This window comes from Danio aesculapii, chromosome 24 (genome assembly GCF_903798145.1).
Source record: "Danio aesculapii chromosome 24, fDanAes4.1, whole genome shotgun sequence".
Classification (NCBI taxonomy): Eukaryota; Metazoa; Chordata; class Actinopteri; order Cypriniformes; family Danionidae; genus Danio; species Danio aesculapii.
The window spans coordinates 18051620-18071044 of NC_079458.1; the positions used below are offsets into that span (position 1 = coordinate 18051620).

At 35.1% G+C, this 19425-nt stretch overlaps 2 protein-coding genes and 2 long non-coding RNA genes across 4 annotated transcripts; 1 reads left to right on the plus strand and 3 right to left on the minus strand.

Annotated features, from left to right (window-relative positions):
• Positions 1-702: 702 nt before the first annotated feature.
• mcmdc2 (minichromosome maintenance domain containing 2) lies at positions 703-13625 on the plus strand. Its single transcript, XM_056450639.1, has 14 exons — positions 703-799; positions 1097-1227; positions 1446-1505; positions 2562-2757; positions 2844-2966; positions 4278-4379; positions 6330-6458; positions 6549-6783; positions 9303-9508; positions 11098-11264; positions 11588-11767; positions 12344-12480; positions 13177-13286; positions 13474-13625. The coding sequence occupies exons 1-14, from the start codon at positions 703-705 to the stop codon at positions 13623-13625; spliced, it is 2025 nt and encodes a 674-aa protein (XP_056306614.1).
• On the minus strand, positions 13353-14046 carry LOC130218445 (uncharacterized). The gene is made up of 3 exons (XR_008835946.1): positions 13965-14046; positions 13693-13750; positions 13353-13600 (listed from the first exon to the last, which is right to left on the minus strand). It is a non-coding gene; the product is annotated as an uncharacterized LOC130218445 (long non-coding RNA).
• Positions 14047-14226: 180 nt separating this feature from the next.
• LOC130218446 (uncharacterized) lies at positions 14227-16185 on the minus strand. Its single transcript, XR_008835947.1, has 4 exons — positions 16121-16185; positions 14769-14815; positions 14495-14556; positions 14227-14269 (listed from the first exon to the last, which is right to left on the minus strand). It is a non-coding gene; the product is annotated as an uncharacterized LOC130218446 (long non-coding RNA).
• Positions 16186-17228: 1043 nt separating this feature from the next.
• On the minus strand, positions 17229-18742 carry LOC130218073 (transcription factor 24-like). The gene is made up of 3 exons (XM_056450104.1): positions 18657-18742; positions 17943-18388; positions 17229-17333 (listed from the first exon to the last, which is right to left on the minus strand). The coding sequence occupies exons 2-3, from the start codon at positions 18369-18371 to the stop codon at positions 17229-17231; spliced, it is 534 nt and encodes a 177-aa protein (XP_056306079.1). The 5' UTR covers positions 18372-18388; positions 18657-18742.
• Positions 18743-19425: the final 683 nt, after the last annotated feature.

Below are 19425 nucleotides of genomic sequence, written 5' to 3' on the forward strand. Positions count from 1 at the left end.
GTCTTTAAGGTACGATGCTGCAGGTGAATAGGTTAAAAACTAAACTTATACTTATCACCATACTATCTCAGTTGATGTGTTGCATTAAGAATTTTTTTTATATATGCAAATGAGATAATATTAATAATAATAAAGCGTGCTAATTTGCATAGGACTATACTGTCTAACACGTGAAGATATAATGAAGTCAGATTCAAAATTCTTGTTACTTTTTTTGTCACTTTATAAACAATTATTTTTTTTATCACTATCAAAGTTCAGAAAACACGGCAAAAAACTGGGAAAAAACATTTTAACTTATTTTGGTGTTAGAAACTTGTATAATCAGGTATATTATGAACACAGTCTTCTGTAAAAACCTTCAGAATATAGATACGAATATAGAAATAAACATCACTGTATATTGTATATGAAAGGTATTGTACTTGAAATCTACAGACAAATTGATAAGAGTCCAATATGTACCAGTCCCAAAACAAAATGCCTGCAGTGTCATAATGTATTTATATAACGTCAGATGTGGTGTGTTACAACAATTAGTGAGGAATATAATAACTGTTTATAAGTAGTAAATTGTTTGAAGTTAACATGTTTCTTAAATCTCTCTCTTAGCTTACGACTGGCGCGTCTAATTTGCATAAATTGTAATAACGCGCGCGCTAACGCTGGCTAGAGTAGAAAGGACTGGAAAATTTCGGTGACATGGACGCCTTACGTTCTCTGAAGGAAGCGATAATAGTTTATTTAGATAGAAGTGGTGGGTTACGTAAATTCATCAAAGACTGCAATGACTTTAAAGGTTTGTTTACAAAGCTTAGAGCTTTATTAGCCGGTTAATTCGATGTTTACATAAAGTTACATGTAAGCTTACGTCAGTCGTTTACCTCAGTGGACAGGAGCTTGCGAGGACGTGAGACGTTCAGTGTATACATCCTTGTTTATGTGAAAACAAATTCATTTTAACAAACTTTAAAAAAAAAGTTATTAATTTTAGCCTTTCAAATTGTTTATCTTTTAATAACCAGTGTAACTAGAAGAAATTTAAGATCAAGAACGTCGCATCTCCGTAATGAAAAGAAGTAAACATGTATTTCAGGTGCACAGCAGATGGAGGCCGTATATCGCTTCAGTTTCGATGTGAATCCCTCAGATGTCCTTCAACTGGACGCTTTACTGGGAGACTGTATACTACACGACCCTATCAAAGCAGTTTCACTCTTTCAGTCAGTGAGTCTCACGGAAAAGACATACAAAACACCCCACAAAGTTATCACAGTTGTTTTTCAAAATGGCTTTAGATTGTATTTTTCGGCTAACCGCAGTTTCCTGTTGGAGAAGTGTAAAAAAGTAAAGAACACTCAAGATGTTTTATAATTCTTAACACACCACATTAATACATTTAGAAACTATTTCAAACAACTGAGAGTGCAGTGGTTATTTTTCAGGTTTGTTTTCTGTCCATTAAGACCCTGTCACTTATTGACCACATAGAAACAGAAAGCCAGGTAAGATGGATTTAATGCAGATTTCACTTAAAGTTTGTAATATTATTGTTATTAATTTTAAATAATTGACCAGCACAATGGTTTTCAACATTGATCATACCCAAAATTTCGGTGGCTCACACGATCAGATTTTGCTTGGCCCACATGCCGCAGTGAATTACGGGACATAAATGGACCAAGTCTGTCTTCAAGACAAGGGCCAAACATGGACCCTATCAGGGCCAAGTCTCAGCCAAATTAATAACCCATAACTAGGCCTGAACTGGACCAGATATGGCCATGTTTGGAAGCCAGATTTGTTATGTCACGATCACAATGAAATTGATAAACCCATGAAGTATTGCGCTTTAATGATGGTAATGGTTAGTAATGGTTAATAATAATATAATTTGTAAAATAATAATTGAGTTATTAAAATATATGCAATGTAGGTTAAATTCAGTTGTTTTGCAACATACAGGAAACAAAAAAAATAATTAATAATTCAAATAATTCAATCTTGATTGTTTCCTGGATTAAAATGAAGGCCTTAGAAGATGCAAACAGGAAGATGGAAAAGACATTGTGTATTAAAATATGTTTTTACTCAAAAAATAGTTTAAATGTATTTTAAATGTGGGTCAAGATAGGCTTGAGTGGCCCGTGTATCAATTTTTGACATCTGGCCCATGTCTTTTGTGCCAAACGCGGGCCATGTTTAGCCCACATGCTGTATGCCAGTGCTGGATGAATGCCTGCTGTGCCAGCTTCATGCCAAATCTGGGTCAGAATTCTTTGCTACCTGGGAATTAGGTAATGTGTGCATATTAGCATATTACAACAATTTCCCAAGGGTCACATGATACTGAAGACAGCTGTAAAGTTGATTTTAAAATGCTATTTACCTTTTTACTTTTTGGTTAAATGAATGCAGCCTTGGGGAGCATTCAAGAAATTTTCATAAACCTTTTAAAAATCCCCAAATTTTTGTTTTACATATTTAGATAATCTTGAAATTCTTAAAACAACAATAAGTAGAGACACCATTAAACTAAAACAAATAAAACATTTCTTTAGGTTAATGTCGTTTTAAAGCCAACCCACTTGCCACCTTTTCCCAACTATTGTTTGGACCTCTCTGAGTTTCCCCGTGGGTATGGCCCAATGAGACCTTTAGCTTTGGAGGGCCTCGTAATTGCCATGACACGTGTCACCAAATACACACAAGGGGCCAGATTTCTCTGCTCAGAAGACGCATGCCCTTGCTCCAGAGGTATGTAACTTCATTAACTTTATGGGCTTGTTTATTTTTTATCATCATTACATTATTGTTCAACACAATTTTTCAATTCACTCAAGGGTTTCATCATATCAGAGTTCATGCACCAGGTGCCACAGAGTCTGCCACAGTCAGGAATGACTTTACCTGCTTTCTCTGCTTTTCTCCACTGAAGGAGGATGTGAAGTCTCGGGTTTTAGGAGGTGAGACAAGATTAAATTGATAAGTGACAAGTTTAATCCCCGAGAATGTTTCCAAGCCTCTTACACACTCATTAACGGAGTAACTTAACTCTGGGTGTAGTAGGTACACCTTCCAATTACTGTTATCCACATCAGTATCGTTACTGGTGGTCCGTAAAAACACACCAGTTTCTTTATGGGATTCCACACAAATCTACCACAAATTTAGGGAATCCACCGGTGTCTTTTATTCACGTCTGGATAAGAACCACAACGCGTTTCTTTACTGATCCCTAGTCTATAATATTTTAAATCTTCCTACCTTTTTGCTGATTGATCAAGGGTGTCAACAGTAAACCAATGAGAAAAGGATGACAGAATTTTTTTATTTGGGTGAACTATCCCTTTAAACTAAGGGCACAGTTTGGACTGTCACAATATTCAATATATCGACTTATCGCACATGACCTCAATCATTTTGGTGATGCAATAAATATCGCCCATACATAAAAAACAATTCTAGCAACATTTTAGCTGATTGTGCAACATCTTTATCTCTATCGGAGGTGTCAGCATTATTATGGTTAAAAAAAACATTATAGTATTTACTATGAATCACTTTAGTATATTTTCATTGTGGGTGTCTGACAACTGAAATTAGATCTGGTAGCAGATATTGCAGCCTCTGTTACTTTTTACCTTGCACTTTTTTTGTTAACATTTATCATTATTTATTTAGAATGTGCTTTTTTACATTCTGATTCCAATGCCTAATTATTAAAGTGTTAAAATGACTATACTTAAATTAAATATTCTTAAGAATAATATATAATGTGTTCTTTGGAAGAGTGTACTTGCATTGTGCTGATACTATATTGTCAGTCTGACATTATATATTGAGTGGAATAAAATGGTCTTAAAATGACAGTAATATTGTTGATCACAATATTTTTGGTGCAGTATATCATACAACAAAAATAGATGTCGTGATAGGTCTAGTGACAGTGAATACTTTTAAAATGTTACAAAATATCTCAAGTAAATACTGTTTGTTTGAACTTTCTATTCATCGTAGAATTTAGAAGTCATGATTTATAGTAGATTAAAAAACAACTATTACTTCAATCTTTAATATATATCACAATATTTATGTGTTTATAAAAAATCCCCTCTCTCACACACACACACACACACACACACACACACACACACACACACACACACACACACACACACACAACACAACACATTTGAATAGTAGTATTGTCTCAAAAAGCCAAATGTTTGAAGGTACAAATGTGATTTTTTTTCTTACTATTTTTTAATCCACAGATAAGCAGCTAGTTGAGCTCATTCATGTCAGAGCAGTAGATGTTTTAGGAGTTCACGATGCTGCATCCCTAAGATATCAATCTGTCACCCTTTTTCTAAGAGGTAAATGCACTTTTTGTATCCTTCATTGTAATTTTTTTTTTCTCATGGCAAAATAATTCTTACCATAACACTTACAGTATATACAGTTGAAGTCAGAATTATTATTTAAATTTTTTTCTTTTTTAAATATTTCCCAAATGATGTTTAACTGAGCAAGGACATTTTCACAGTATGTCTGATAAAAAAAAAATTCTGATGAAAGTCTTATTTGTTTTATTTCGGCTAGAATAAAAACATTTTTTAATAAAAAAAAAAACATTTTAAGGTCAATATTATTAGTCCCTTTATACAATTTTTTTTGATAGTCTACACAACAAACCATCATTATACAATAGCTTGCCTAATTACACTAACCTGCCTAGTTAACCCAATAAACCTAGTTAAACCTTTAAATTTCACTTTAAGCTGTATAGAAGTGCTTGAAAAATATCTAGTAAAATATTATTTACTGTCATCATGGCAAAGATAAAATAAATCATAAAAACTATTATGTTTAAAAATGTGTTGATAAAATGTTCTCTCCGTTAAACATAAATTGGGGAAAAAAGTAAACAGGGGGCTATATATATATATATATATATATATATATATATATGGACAAATTCAAACGTTTATCATTTTAGATTATGCTTTATCGTTTATTTCATGGTGTCACAAAATACATTGATTATGGTAAAACTTTTCGTCATTTTAATGAGCTTGATATATCATTGGGATACAATGAGTACAATGTTAACATTTTGCATTTGTTTTAGCAATATGTATATTTCAAACTTTAATGTTGGACCTGTAATCATTAGTTTTTCTTGAGTATTTACTTTAAAATGTACTTTAAAAAAGATGTAGTCATTTCCATGTGGTCAATTTACAGTGGAAGTCAAAATTATTAGCCCTTTGTGAATTTTGTTTTCTTTTTCAAATATTTCCCAAATCATGTTTAACAGAGCTAGGACATTTTCTCAGTATTTACTATAATGATTTTTCTTCTGGATAAAGCCTTATTTGTTTTATTTCGGCTAGAACAAAAGCAGTTTTTAATGTTTTTTAAAAACCATTTCAAGGTTAATATTATTACCCCCTTAAGCAATATTTTTTTTTGATTATCTGCAGAATAAGCCATTATACAGTGATTTGCCTAATTACTCTAACTTGCCTTTTTAAGACAATTAACCTAGATAAGCCTTTAAATGTCAGTATAAGCTGAATACTAGTATCTTAAAAAATATCTAGTAAAATTGTATGCATTGTCATCATGGCAAAGCCAAAATAAAGCAGCTATTAGAAATGAAAACTAATATGCTTAAAAATGTGTTGAAAAAATCTTCTTTGCGATAAACAGAAATTGGGGTGCTAATAACTCAGGAAAGCTAATAATTCTGATCTCAACTGTATATAAACTATTAAATGACTGATTTACATAAATGGTACAATGTCGTGATATATATCGTTATCAGGATATGGGATGACTAATTTTTCCTATTGCCCAGCCCAAACCAACCATTAGGCAATAATCCGGTTAGTTTGTGAGTGGTTATGCCTAATTAACCTGATTTTCATAATGCTAAAGCAGACGTTTAAAATAAATAAACTGCTAAATAAATAAACACATCCACTCACAGTCTTTCAGTATTATATTTGGTGTTCCTGTCTCCTTCAATAATATTTCTCAGTACCCAACTGGAGAGGCCATAGATTTTCTGGATGCTATTAGCATATTGTGTTGACCTAGTATTAGTCAGGAATTCAATACGCCAGGCTCCAGTTACTGAACATACATGTTAATAAATGTAAGCTATACTCATTAGTTGTTACAAGCCATAGTGGAATCATTGTTTAAAAGAGCCTGCAGTGTTTCTCTTGGCAGTCGCGTAGGTGGTGAGCGTGTTTCTCAAATAATAAGTGAAGTCCAGCCCCTAACTGTCATTGTTTTGTTTCTCTTAATGTAATTAGATGAACTCTGTAACTCCATGAGAATCGGCCATCTGTACCGAGTTGTTGGGATTCCTGCTCATGTGCACCAGTGGCCTAATGTAACCTGGAGCGTAGAGGCTTGCAGCGTCCAACCATGGATCCCCAAATGTAAGGTCTTGTTTTGACGTTGATGGTATAAAAACAATCAGACACATTCAAAGCATGTCAGAGTCATTTGCTTCTGACTGCCGCTCACAGGCCCCAGTCTGGTTAGCAACAACTTCCAGAACCTGCATACGGCCTCGGCATGTTCCCCATGGAGATTTGCTGCCATTGTAGCCAACTCATTCGGCTCCCCGGTGATCCCACCTGGACTCTACAACACATTAAAGCTGGGGCTTCTACTTAGCTTGGTGCAAACTGAAGATAACACAGACTCTCCCAATCATCTGGATGTGCTCACTCTCACCAGTGACACCCTTATCATTGACAGGTCCTGCTTTATCAAACACACCTCACATCATGTTTGTTGAATGAAATCCAATGCTGATTCCAAAAATAGCATCTGTTTTGGATCAGAACATAACAATGTGCAGCAACACTTTAGGTTATTACCTGATAATTAATAAGATTATTAAGATATTAACTGTTCGTTAGAAGTTATAAAGTATGATCTTATTCTGCATTTCTAATCCTACCCAAAACCTAAAGCCAACTTAATTTAAAAGAGGTTTTTTAATTCTTCACTTTCGCCAATTAGTGAAGTTTTTTCCTCGCCGCTGTCGCCACTGGCTTGCATAGTCGGTATCTGTAGAGCTGCGCACCGATGGATTTGCTCTTCAGTGTTTGGACTCTCAGTAGTGATTAACAAACCACACTGAACTGAGCTAAACTGAACTGAACTTAAACCCTAAAAACTGAACTGACTCTGTTTCAATTTACTATGATCTTCTATGTGAAGCTCCTTTGACAAAATTTACATTGTAAAAGCGCTATACAAATAAAGGTGAATTGAATTGACTATTAATAAACAGATAATTAGTAGTTTTTTAAGCTAGTAGTGTTAGTTAATGGTTTGTTAATATCATGAATTGTGAGCTAAACTAAAGTGTTACCCAACTTCTCAAAAAACCTGTCAATTGTTTTTTTATTTATATAGTTTTTGCTTTTTAATAGCAATTTATGAGGTTAGGAATTCTTGAACAATCATTTAAATATTACATAAAGGTATTTTTCTTATCTTGCACTAATATTTCCTGTTGGTGCTAAATTCAAACTCATATGAAATCATGGAGGCCCACACAGTGGCTCAGTGGTTAGCACTGTCAACCTCAGAGCAAGAAGATTGAGTCCTGGCTGGGTCAGTTGGCATTTCTCAGTGGAGTTTTCCATGTTCTCCCCGTGGGTTCTCGTCCGGGTGTTCCAGTTTCCCCCACAGTCCAAAAACATTCATTTTAGGTGAATTAAATAAACTAAATTGTTCGTAGTGTATGAGCGTGTATGGATGTTTCCCAGTACTGGGTTGCAGCTGGAAAGCCATCCGCTGCGTAAAGCATATGCTGGAATAGTTGGCGGTTCATTCTACTGTGGTGACTCCTGATGAATAAGCGGACTAAGCCGAAGGAAAATTAATGAATGAAATCATGGATTATTGTGGAAGAAAGAGCTTGCCTACTTGCATATTCTAAAACTTTGTGTTAAATTGAGTTTAAATGTATGTGACCATATTTTTCCACTCAGAATATTTTCCACTTCGGACTATTTTTAAAACAATTTGAGAAAAAAGTTTTTTAAAAATGCTTTACATTAATACTAATTTACAAAGAAATGAGCCATTTACACAAAATCTGTTGCTTTTCTTTATAAAATAATTATTTGATATTAAAGTTGATGCATAAATAGTTCACAGACGAAATGGGCATTCAAGAGTATAAAAATAGCAATAAAGGTTTTACTTTTTGTACAGTAGAATGTGCAAAAATATCATACAAAAATGTGTCAAACATATTTAGAACAAAAATCATTTGATGAAATATTACTAAATAAATTGTTAAATTATACTGATTAAATTTACAGATAATTATTAACTTTTTTCTTGCATTCTTACATACTGTTAAAGTCAGAATTATTAGCCCCCCTTTGATTTTTTTTCTCTCTTTTAAATATTTCCCAAATTATTATTATGTTTAACAGAGCAAGGAAATTTTGACAGGATGTCTGATAATATTTTTCCGGAGAAAGTCTTATTTGCTTTATTTCAGCTAGAATAAAAGCAGTTTTTAATTTTTTATAAACCATTTTAAGGTCAAAATTATTAGCCCCTTTAAGCTATATATTTTTTTCGACTGTCTTCAGAACAAACCATCATTATACAATAACTTGTCTAATTACCCTAACCTGCCTAGTTAACCTAATTAACCTAGTTAAGCCTTTAAATGTCACGTAAGCTGTATAAAAGTGTCGTAAAAAATATCTAGTCAAATATTATTTACTGTCATCAAGGTAAAGATAAAATAAATCAGTTATTAGAAATGAGTTATTAAAACTATGTTTAGAAATGTGTTGAAAAAAATCTTTTCTACGTTAAACAGAAATTTGGGAAAAAATAAACGGGGTTAATAATTCAGGGGGGCTAATATATTCAGGGGGGTCAGTGTATGTATATTTATTTATGCAGAATGCTGAAGGACCATTATTTCACCCATATTCCAACATTTTATTTTTAGAAAAAAATTTCTTAAAACATTTTTTAAAAAAACTGACGTGCTTGTAATATGATTTCTACATATTTAAAATAACTTCTGTGAATTTAATTTGATGCAGACACTAGAAGCAGTTTTTGTTGTTGAAACAATTTTAACCCTAGAAGCATTTTACAATAACAAAACACCTTTTTGTGATGTTAAAATTTTTTTTTTTTTTTTTTTTTTTACAGATTTTCTATGCAAAATGTATTAGGCTATGTAAGTGTCATCAAAATATAATGCATATATATGCCTGATTCATTCACAGGTTGATGAGATATAGCCTGCAGTTGGCCTCGCGTGGCATTCATCATGCACTGACAGGAGAGCTGTTAGCATCTCTATCTAGAGATGAACATGGAGCAAGTACTGCCAACGTTCATGCAGGTTCTGCTTTGCTGGCATCTGGAGGAGTCTGTCTGCTAGGAGACCTTACATGCTACAAGAAAGACAAGATAGACATGCTTCAGTCTGGTGCAAGATATTTCAGTTTCACTAATATACAAGAAAAAAATTTGGTAACACTTTAGAATAATGGTCCATTAGCTATTATTATTGTAACAATGTATACTGAATGTATTTACTAACGTTAAGTATGAATAATCTTGTTAAGCATTTATTAATCATAGTTCAACATTTATTAATGCATTATTAAAATCCAAAGTTGTGCTTCTAACATTAGTGAATGCACTTTGAGTTAACATTACAGTTATTTAACTTAACATTCACAAAGATGAATAAATAGCATAATAAATGTATTACTGTTTGTTCATGTTAGTAAACACATTAGCTAATGGACCATTACTTTAAAGTGTTTACAGTTTTTTTGGATTGTTTTAAGCACGATTTTCAAAACAGGGCCCGTGTTTTTAAAACAATACACACAATTAGCACAACCACACACCCAATTAGCAAAACACTACAGATCCTTTGCATAATTAAACACTCTTGTAAGAACTATACGCTTATGTTTAAAAACCACATTTTTTTACCATAAGAAACACACGTTTCACTTTTACTATACTCTGTTTGCACGAGTTACACTCTGCTGTAATAAACCTAAAACACTTTTAGCAATTCTACTGTCCTGTGATTAGAGTAGGCTACCATCAACAAAGTACAAATATAAAGTAAATCCACCAAACATTACACAAGACCAATGTAGCACACTGAAGAAACTCCTCCATTTCTCAACATGCCCAAAACGTTGACGTGGAGATTCATGGTACTGTCACTGTACATATTGCACTGAAAGTTTACTGTTACAAATGAAAACACTAGACATTGTCTCGTTGCCTAGCTGGATCTGGCCAGAGAATTTCATCAACATCGCAGGCAATGTTGTCATTAGCAAGACACCTTGGAAAGAAACATCTTGAATGACGAATCCATCCTTGTATTGCTGCTACCTCCATCTGGTCACAGGCCTCCTCCATGGCTTGGATGTGGGGTACCTCAGCCTGGAGATGAAGATCATATACCTTTCACTGCCATGCTGAGATGAACTTCTATAGGGTTGAGGAATGGAGAGTATGGTAGAAAATAAAGAACTGTGAAATGTTGATGTTGCTGAAATCAGTTCTGAACCAGAGCAGTGTGGTGTAAAGACACATGGTCCCAGTCAACAATGGATTGCATATGATCGATTTGATTTGCTTACTCTTTCTTTGACTCTTTCCACCGTGCTTGAAGAACGATGAACTCACCTGCTGCTTTTTATAGTGCTTAAACACCTGATTGGTGTGTCTACAATAAATCTAACAAGTGTTTGCACACCTTATGACGGTGTTGAACCAATTGGCTGGACAGTGCGCTAATTTAACAGTCAGTGCTTTGGTATTGCAAGGAAGTGATGTTATGATGGTAGAGTTTTGCAACAAGTGTGAGGTTGACAATGTGCTTATAGTTGTGGAAATATGGGCTGATGTTTTGCTTCTTGAGTGTAGGGTTTTGCTAATAGTGGACTACTTTTAATTTTAGTGTGTAAGCAATCCAAAAAAAAAAACAAAACTGTAAAACATTTCTTATATATGCATTTTAAGGATATTTGTTTTTTCCTTCAGCTCTGGAAAGCAGAACAGCGTCTGTTTTCATTCCTGCGAAGAAATATGGTGATGATACAGACCAGCAGCTCTCTTTCCCCATCCAGTGTAACTTCTGGGCTTTAGTTGACATTGCTTCCCCCTCCAAGAGGACAGCCAGATGTGATAACGCGCTGCTGGGTTCTGGGGTGGGTAATAGTAAACTGGAGCTTTTCCTCAGGAAATGAGATGGGAGTTTAATTGTAGGATATTTAGAAGCGTACAGAAGTATATAGCAAAAGACTGATCAGATGTAGAAGGAATGCTGGAATGTTTCACAGATGACCCCACCTCGTTCTCTTTTTGGGAACAGGAACTAGACACAATGCCATCTATTTTCAGAGAGTTCCTCAATGTACTCATTTGTGTCAGTAGTTGAATCACACCCCAGTTACTACTACAAAAGTGTATTTTTATGCAAGCAATTGTTTTGCAGTGCATGTTTTTTTTATTAATTGTGATTTAAATGCAGGAAATGGGCTCAGTTCCCCTTCAGCTTACAGGAGCATTTGGACTTCTAGTCCAGTGTCGCGAAACAAGCAACAATCATCCAATCTTATCCATGACAGTGCACACACTGAGACAGGCTATGTCGCCAGGAGAGCCTCTTTATCCAGCGTGCATGCAGTTTACTACACAAGACTACAAAGAGGTCTGTCAGCAGTGTTGGGGAAAGTTACTTTTGAAAGTAATGCATTACAATATTGAGTTATTTCCCCCCCCCCCAAAAAAAAAATTTACTAGTTGCGTGACTTAATTTTTTATGGTAAGTAATGCTTTAAGTTACTTTTACTTTATTACCTAGCTGAGGCTTGATCTCTTTCAGAACTTGTTTTTTTTTTTTTAATATAGGAGCTCTGCAGTTAACAATGCGCTGCTTAACCTACACCATTTACAAAAAAAATATTTAAAATACCCCACAAAAATATACATCCTAGGATGTTATCGGAGAACTTCCTTGCAATATATACAGATTATTGAAAGTTTAAAGCTATGTATTTGCTACTTTTGTACTATTTGACTTAAGTAATATCACTCCATAGAGACTATCCTCTTTTCCTTTCCTCGATGCATTCAAACTAATGAACACATTCCGTCAGTAAATAATAATAAACTATTTGGGCTGCTGTTTCTAGTCTGAGATTTGAAGCCATTTATGGTTAAATTTGGCAACATCCACACAATAGAAAGCCAGATATTCACAACTTGCATATCTTTGTTTCTCCAGCTCTTGGCTCATGTAAGACAATTGAAAGTGGACTTGAGTCTTGATGCTGAAAGGATGATCCATGGCTATTACATGGCCAGTCGCAGGGTTCGCTCAGACTCAACACAGAGATCCTCAGTAACTTCTATTAAACTCCTGTAAGTACCACAGAATCAACAAATGTTTGTCGAGCCTTTAAGACTACACTAAAGCTAGTCTATGCAGTTTCCATATAATACCACTAGATGGACCAGTTTCTTAACATGTCTACACTTCCACCATTTGCAGAGGACAGCCTGTATCTGATGCTGTAATTTTTAAACAGCTTTTTAAATTTAGATTGATTAAACCATTAACAATTGAGGGGGACATTAAATTTTGTATGCACTGCAAAAAAATAAACATTACAAATATCTAAACAAAACCAAACAAATTTAGTGTTTGAGGTCTTGTTTACGGAGTCTACAATACATTAATTTTAATAAATTGATTTGAGCCATCAATGAAATTTAGGGGTCAACAGTCAGATTTTAGTTCTCATTTTAACCATTAAAACTGATTTGATTTCAGAATATAGTTTGATCACTTTGCTTCTTGTGTAAACAGGTTTAAGCTAAAACGGTTAAAGTTGTTTGTTCAAAAGGAACAGCAGCTAGAATGTCTCCATTTACTGATTGAGAGGCTTTTTGATCAAATTAAAGATTTTAAAATGTTGCTAACACTTAATTTCGTCTGCCATTGTTTAAGCACACTATCAAAGTTGTAATTCATATTCTTTACTTGGTCTCTAAGAGGTCTTTAAATGTATTTTTATAATAACAGCAGAAATGCTGTACATTTACTGATTCTGACAGGATTGCACTGGCCCAAGCTCATGCTAAACTCAGTCTGAGAACAGAAGTTTTGGAGGAAGATGCAGTCATTGCAGTACTGCTGTGTGAGAGTTCAGTCACCATAAAACATGGTTTGTTTCCTCTATTTGTCCACAGTCCTAAATACAGAAATAAAACCACAGGGATTCTGTAACAAATTCTATTTAAGAATGATTTTATTAAAACATTAGCACCATTTGTATTTTATAGTGAAGATCAAGCACCTGATACAATGTTACTGAGAGTTTTGGAATGAGAACATTTGTTTTGGGAATGCAGGGGCCTCTGCACTCGTCTTTCCACCCGATGCAGTGTTTCCCTGTGCTCTCCATGACCTGGACTCCTTGAACCAGCGGGACCTTGTGTTGGAGGAACATCGCAAGCAGATCCTGAATTTTGTGCACACCTACGCAACCCACATAGAGGAATAAAAATCAAGGTATTGTAGCAAAAAAGCGTGAGCTCATTTAAAAATACACAATTAGGATTTTGCCCTACCAGTTTAAGTAAATTGCCTTTATTCATCTGCACTTATGTGATTTTTGTAAAGTCAGTCCTTTGATTTAGAAGAGCAAAAAGGAAAATTCAATAGTTAATCTCAAATAGCATTTGGAGAATTTAATTGATGAACAACTGATGTTGCTTTATGCTTCAGATATAGTCACAGTATCAACAATCCAATTTGGTCTGATGGGTAAACGGCGAAAGTGTAATATTCATCATTGCAACAAGCATTCTCACAAACACACACACACACAAAAAAACCTTACCAGTCTTAATTTAGCACTTCTCATGTTTCACTTTTCTAGTGGCAATTTTTGGACCTGAGAAAGCAGAAGTAATAGACCAAACTTAATTTTATTCAAATCTCAAATGGGTTACATGCTAGTCAACTCTGCTGTTGCTTCAGATTGTGTCACAGTATCAGCATCCCAATTTGGTCTGATGGGTAAACGGCGAAAGTGCGATATTCATCATTGCAACAAGCATTTGACAAATTAAAATGATACAAAAAAATGAAACTTACCAGTCTTTAACACTTTATGTTACTCATTTCTAGTGGCAATCTTTGGACCTGAAAAGGCAGAAATATGCAAGAAAATTCAAAAATTGTTACTCAAATGGTCTAAAAAGCTAGTCAACACTGCTGTTTCTTCAGATCACTACAGTGTCAGCAACCCAAATTGGTCTGATGGGTAAACGGCGAAAGTGTGATATTCATCATCGTCATAAAAAATAAAGTGTATTAACAAATACACTTTAAAGCATAGATTATCACATTTACAATGTGTAAGATTACCATGTATTTCCTTGTCTATCTGCATTTCCCATGTCATCCTTTTCCAGTGGCAATCCTTGAATCTGGTGAAGGTGAGGGAATATGTTAATGTAGCCATAAAATCTTATTTCACATAGTAGAAGCACACTGCTTTTGCTTCAGAAAGTCACAGTTTCAGCACCCCAATCTGGTATGATGGGTAAACGGCAAAAATGTGAACTCATCATTGCTTTAAGCAAAAATGCTGGTACCGGTAACATTTCTTAGGTTAAAAGATCAATTTAACTGTCATTACCTTTGCAATAATGCATTCCATTGGCAGCAGCCATGTTCATCTGCCTTCTGTAACAAAAAAAAAAAAATTATTATGCAACAAGCGTCAGCTCTGCAGGTAAAATCTACAAAGTACAGAAAGCCTGCAAAAATGGACCATTCTAAAACTACACAATTAATCCAATTCAGACGGAAATTCAAAGAAAACAGACTTTTACCTCATTTTTAGCACATAAGCGTTCCAAACATGATCGTTAATTACTAGTTTTGTATTTTAGCTACTGATTTTGTGCCACAAATAAGCAGCACCAAGGGACGAGCAAGTAAATGAAAAACTCAATTCCACCTCAAAAACATGACTGATGAACTAGAGGTCAAAAGGCACATGTAAAGCAGCTTGAGAGTAGACCCTCCTACACCAGCACAAAGGCCTGAGCGACTCTAGTTCAACTCAAGGTCAGGACCTTTACCAAGACCACAGCACCTCCAAGTGAGCCAAAGCCCTGATTATCCAATCCAGGTCATACAAGACCATTCCCAAACCAGCTAGGCCACACAGGGGACGGCAGCACCCGTGCCGGACAGAGCACAGTCCTGCCGACAGCAGAGCAAATGGCAAAGGAGCAATTTATCACTAGATCTGGGACACAAACCTGCCAAAATGATAGATTACAGTCCTCATGGGATACTTAAAACCTTTACTAGTATAGGTCATGATTACAGCGTGATTTGCCATAATCATGTCAATTTCTATAAAAACTACTTTACAATATTGATCACATGATCCCAGAGGGAATTTAATATATACTATAAAGGCATGTGTATTCAAACAAGGTGTGATTGTAAAACTTTTCCAGACTTAACTGCATTGCAGTTAAAAATACGGTCAACTAAAGCAAAGTTGTACAAAGCCATTACATTTAAGCAATTTACTAAAACAATTTCAGTGTTAATGCACACTTTTGGAATGATTTGCTTTTCAACAGGAAGCGCTGGACTCCAAACTATTTTGTGGAAATAAACGCTTATTTAAGAGACCCCCATTAAAGTAATCTTTAAAACATGAGTCGTGACTAACAGTTCATAATAATGCTTGAAACTGATTAATTAGTGTTTAATCTTCAGACTACATTTACCAAAGACCAAGGTTGCAATGGAGTTATTATTAAAGGCAGTCTGATGAAGTACTGCACTTATCCGATAGACTGAACGCCCGTGCGGACTAGGCTACGGAACCCACGTGGCCACCCCGATATTAAAAAGCCTATCTAAACGAACGTATAACCTCCTGAACCGCTTTTTACAAATATGTGCAATAATGCTTTACCTTCTGCTAAAATGTATCCATACACTTATTAATTACAATACATTTACCTTGGGTTCTACTGCTGCGGCTTCGTGTTACCACCTTCTTCCACACTTTGGAAGAAAAGGATGTGGCGCATGCGTACTTTGCCTTTTAAACTGGACTTCCTAGTAAGATCTGCACATGCGTGTTGGGTTTTACCTCAGTCTTGTGTGCTGCAGCTACTGAGATACATTTAAATCTGCTGTAAGTGTTTAATTCTTGCTCCGCACATTTATAATACGTTTATTATTTAAGGATTTCTTGACAAATATGTTTTCTTTTGATTTCTACATGCGCGTTCCTTGAACATATCCCTTTTATTCTCAAGAGACAGAATATACGTACATTATGCTTGAAATGGGTGTCAGAGAGTTAACATTATTCAGTGCTTTCCACAAACTTCATTATTGAAAGCTTTAATAAATATTTTTTAATACAGGCTATATGGTTTCTTCTGAAATTTCAGAGCATGAAAAATAAATAAAGACTATTAAAATGCATTAAAGTCTTTGATATAAAATGTTCTATGCATGTAAATTATTGAGAATTTGCACACTGTGAATTTAGTTTAGATAAACAACGATACAAATAAGATCAGAGATCAGTGTAGGATTAGTTGAAGAATTATTTTATTTACTATTCCACATGTACTGCTATTGACATGAAAAAAGAAGAAAGGAGGGAAGGAAGGAGAAAAGGGGTTGGTGATGCTATTGTTGCTATTCTGACAGTCCACTTCACTTGACGAATGTTAAGTTATTCACACATGCATTTAGTGCAAATGTTTTAACAGAAAAGTGCATAGCCGACCGCTCAGGCATGACAGCTCATTAAAACCAACACACGGAATTTCGGACAAAGTAGTACAGAACTGCAGATACAGCACAGTTACAAAAAAAACACAACTTGTTTAATATTACAATCTTATTTACATATTAGAAATAATTACAATATATTAATATGCACAATTATTCGGCAACATAATGATCATTTCAACTTACTGCGCGTAAAACAACCTTTCTGCTTTTTTTACAAACAATTTCTGCAACATAATTACTAAAACAACAGCTATACAATTTTTTTAAAACCTACGTTTACTTTTCATTACCTCCAAAAGTCTTATGTGCAAATGATCTATGTTTGAGATGATGATGAAGAAGAAGCCCCTTGGTTTTCATTTGAGTTACCCAGGAACTGACCAGTGGCACCGATATATAACCTTGAACGCATTGGCCATTTCTGAAAGACAAAATGAAAAACACAAATACTTGGTCAACTGTTTCAAACTGCGTAATTTTTTCAAGACGCAAAGTAGCTTATTTACAACTTTCAGCATGGGTTCATACTGTCATGGAAAACCTGGAAAAATCATGGAATTTTGACATGGCATTTTCCAGGCCTGGAAACGTTTTGGAAAAACAGAAAACCCACAAAGTTTTGAAAAAGTCATGGAAAACAGATATCTGTATACTTGAATATAGGTTATTTACTTATTTTCTGTCCTTGGTCAATCACATACTCTCATATTATTAGTGCGATGTAAGCATTATCTAAATCAATTTTACATGGATATAAATATAAATTGAAACTAAATAGATTGTAGCGTGTTTTACGATATGCTGTAATAAATTTTAACATGCATTGTTTTTCTTATCACGCATATAGACATTGCATGAAACATTAGGTCATGAAAATTTACTTGAAAGTCTTAGAAAAATCATAGAAAAGTCATGGAATTTTAGTAGTAAAAATGTGTATGAACCCTGTTAGCCTAAAAACTCTAAATGTTACGTTATGTTTTGAGGCCTTAAATTAGCCTAAAATATTAGACAACTTCCAAAAACTTACTTTCACAGGATGTAAGTAGCCATCGCCTTTGAGTGAGTTCAAAGCTTCAGCTTGTTTTGTGTTATCCTCTTCCACCCCCTCTTCTTGCAAGGTTCTGGTTAAATGAGCAATGTATGTGGTCGCCAATATCAAGACGTCGAGTTTGGAGAGTTTGGTGTCCGGTGGCACCGACGGCAATGTTCTCTGTAGCTCGAGGAACGCGTGCCTGAGCGTCTGTACGCGACTCCTCTCCCGCGCCGCATTGGCTGCCGCGGGTCTTCCTCTGCCGCCGAGGCTACTAGACGGGACCACCCTGGAGCGGGAAAGGGCCTCTGCGCGCCGGCTGTCCGTGTCAGGACTAGGGCTCGAGTTGGGGCTTGACGCGGGACTGTCATCCATAACTGTCACAGATCCAGTGCCATCCATACGGATCGACTGTCTTCCAACCATTGAAATTACTTCTTAACCTGAATTAAAATATATTGTTAAATAAATGCACATTTATATTAATACTTAAGAATAATGTCAAAAACACGCATTAGAAAAGTTAACGTTTTTTTGAGTTAAGTGAGCCCAAAAATAAAATGCGGCCAAAATTAGTCATTAGCCTAAAAATTAGTAATAAAAAGTAAAACACTCTAATAGACACCTATTACTGTAATTACATCTTTTCAACCAAGAACATGCAGTTCTAATACAAAACTTTTCACAACAAGCTGTCATTAAAGGTTTTACCTGTTTTATCTTTTCAAGTTATGTTCTAAAAATACACATTAAGGCATGAAAAGTTCCACAGCTTGCCAAAAAAAATGGTGTAAAAGAATAGTCCTCTTCTGGTTTCAAAAATGTATATGACCAGTGGGCGTAAAAGGTGCGTATATCTCCGTGCGCACGCAGTGTCCTCACCTGAATGACTGCGTAAAGTCTCAGGAGCCTCTAATTTATCGGGGAACACAAAGAGCTGACAAGTGATTCACTCCGGTGCAATTAATCACAAGCCTTTAAAACTCTGGCAACTGGAGCCGTCCGTTCTCCACAGTTTCCCCTGCGCTTCGGTCGGTAGGAGGTGCAGTCCATTTTCCGAACCCAGAAGTAGTATTTTTGGTCCTCCCCAGAGTTGCTTAGCAGACCCCAACTTCAGAATATTATCTAAAATATTGTTTATTTAAGAAATAAATACGCAATGGCTTTGACTGGTGAAAATATATGCGCTTTGTGATACAACAATATTTTTCAGACCGTCAAATAGATCATTGCGATTCTCTCTGCTATCAACTGACTCTTAACATTTAAAACGGTATTTTAATATGTTTAGCGCCTCAGACATCAGCTTCATTTCCTGGGACAAAGCCAACAAATAAACTCCAAACAGTGCAATCAACTGGCATGCTTGAGGAAATTCTTGTGAGACTCCTAAATTAATCATTCTGTTTTCCGCAAATGGAGATGTTGGAGAATTAATGAATGGAATTATTCATAACATGTATATCTGAGACTGTTCTTA

Bases quoted from the DNA above. Each gene is read 5' to 3' on its own strand.
- mcmdc2 (XM_056450639.1), top strand. From the start codon at position 703: ATGGACGCCTTACGTTCTCTGAAGGAAGCGATAATAGTTTATTTAGAT. The intron at 800-1,096 runs GTTTGTTTACAA...CATGTATTTCAG, and splicing joins AGACTGCAATGACTTTAAAG to GTGCACAGCAGATGGAGGCC. The intron at 13,287-13,473 runs GTTTGTTTCCTC...TTGGGAATGCAG, and splicing joins TTCAGTCACCATAAAACATG to GGGCCTCTGCACTCGTCTTT.
- LOC130218073 (XM_056450104.1), bottom strand. From the start codon at position 18,371: ATGGTTGGAAGACAGTCGATCCGTATGGATGGCACTGGATCTGTGACA. The intron at 17,334-17,942 runs GTAAGTTTTTGG...TTTGTCTTTCAG, and splicing joins GCTACTTACATCCTGTGAAA to AAATGGCCAATGCGTTCAAG.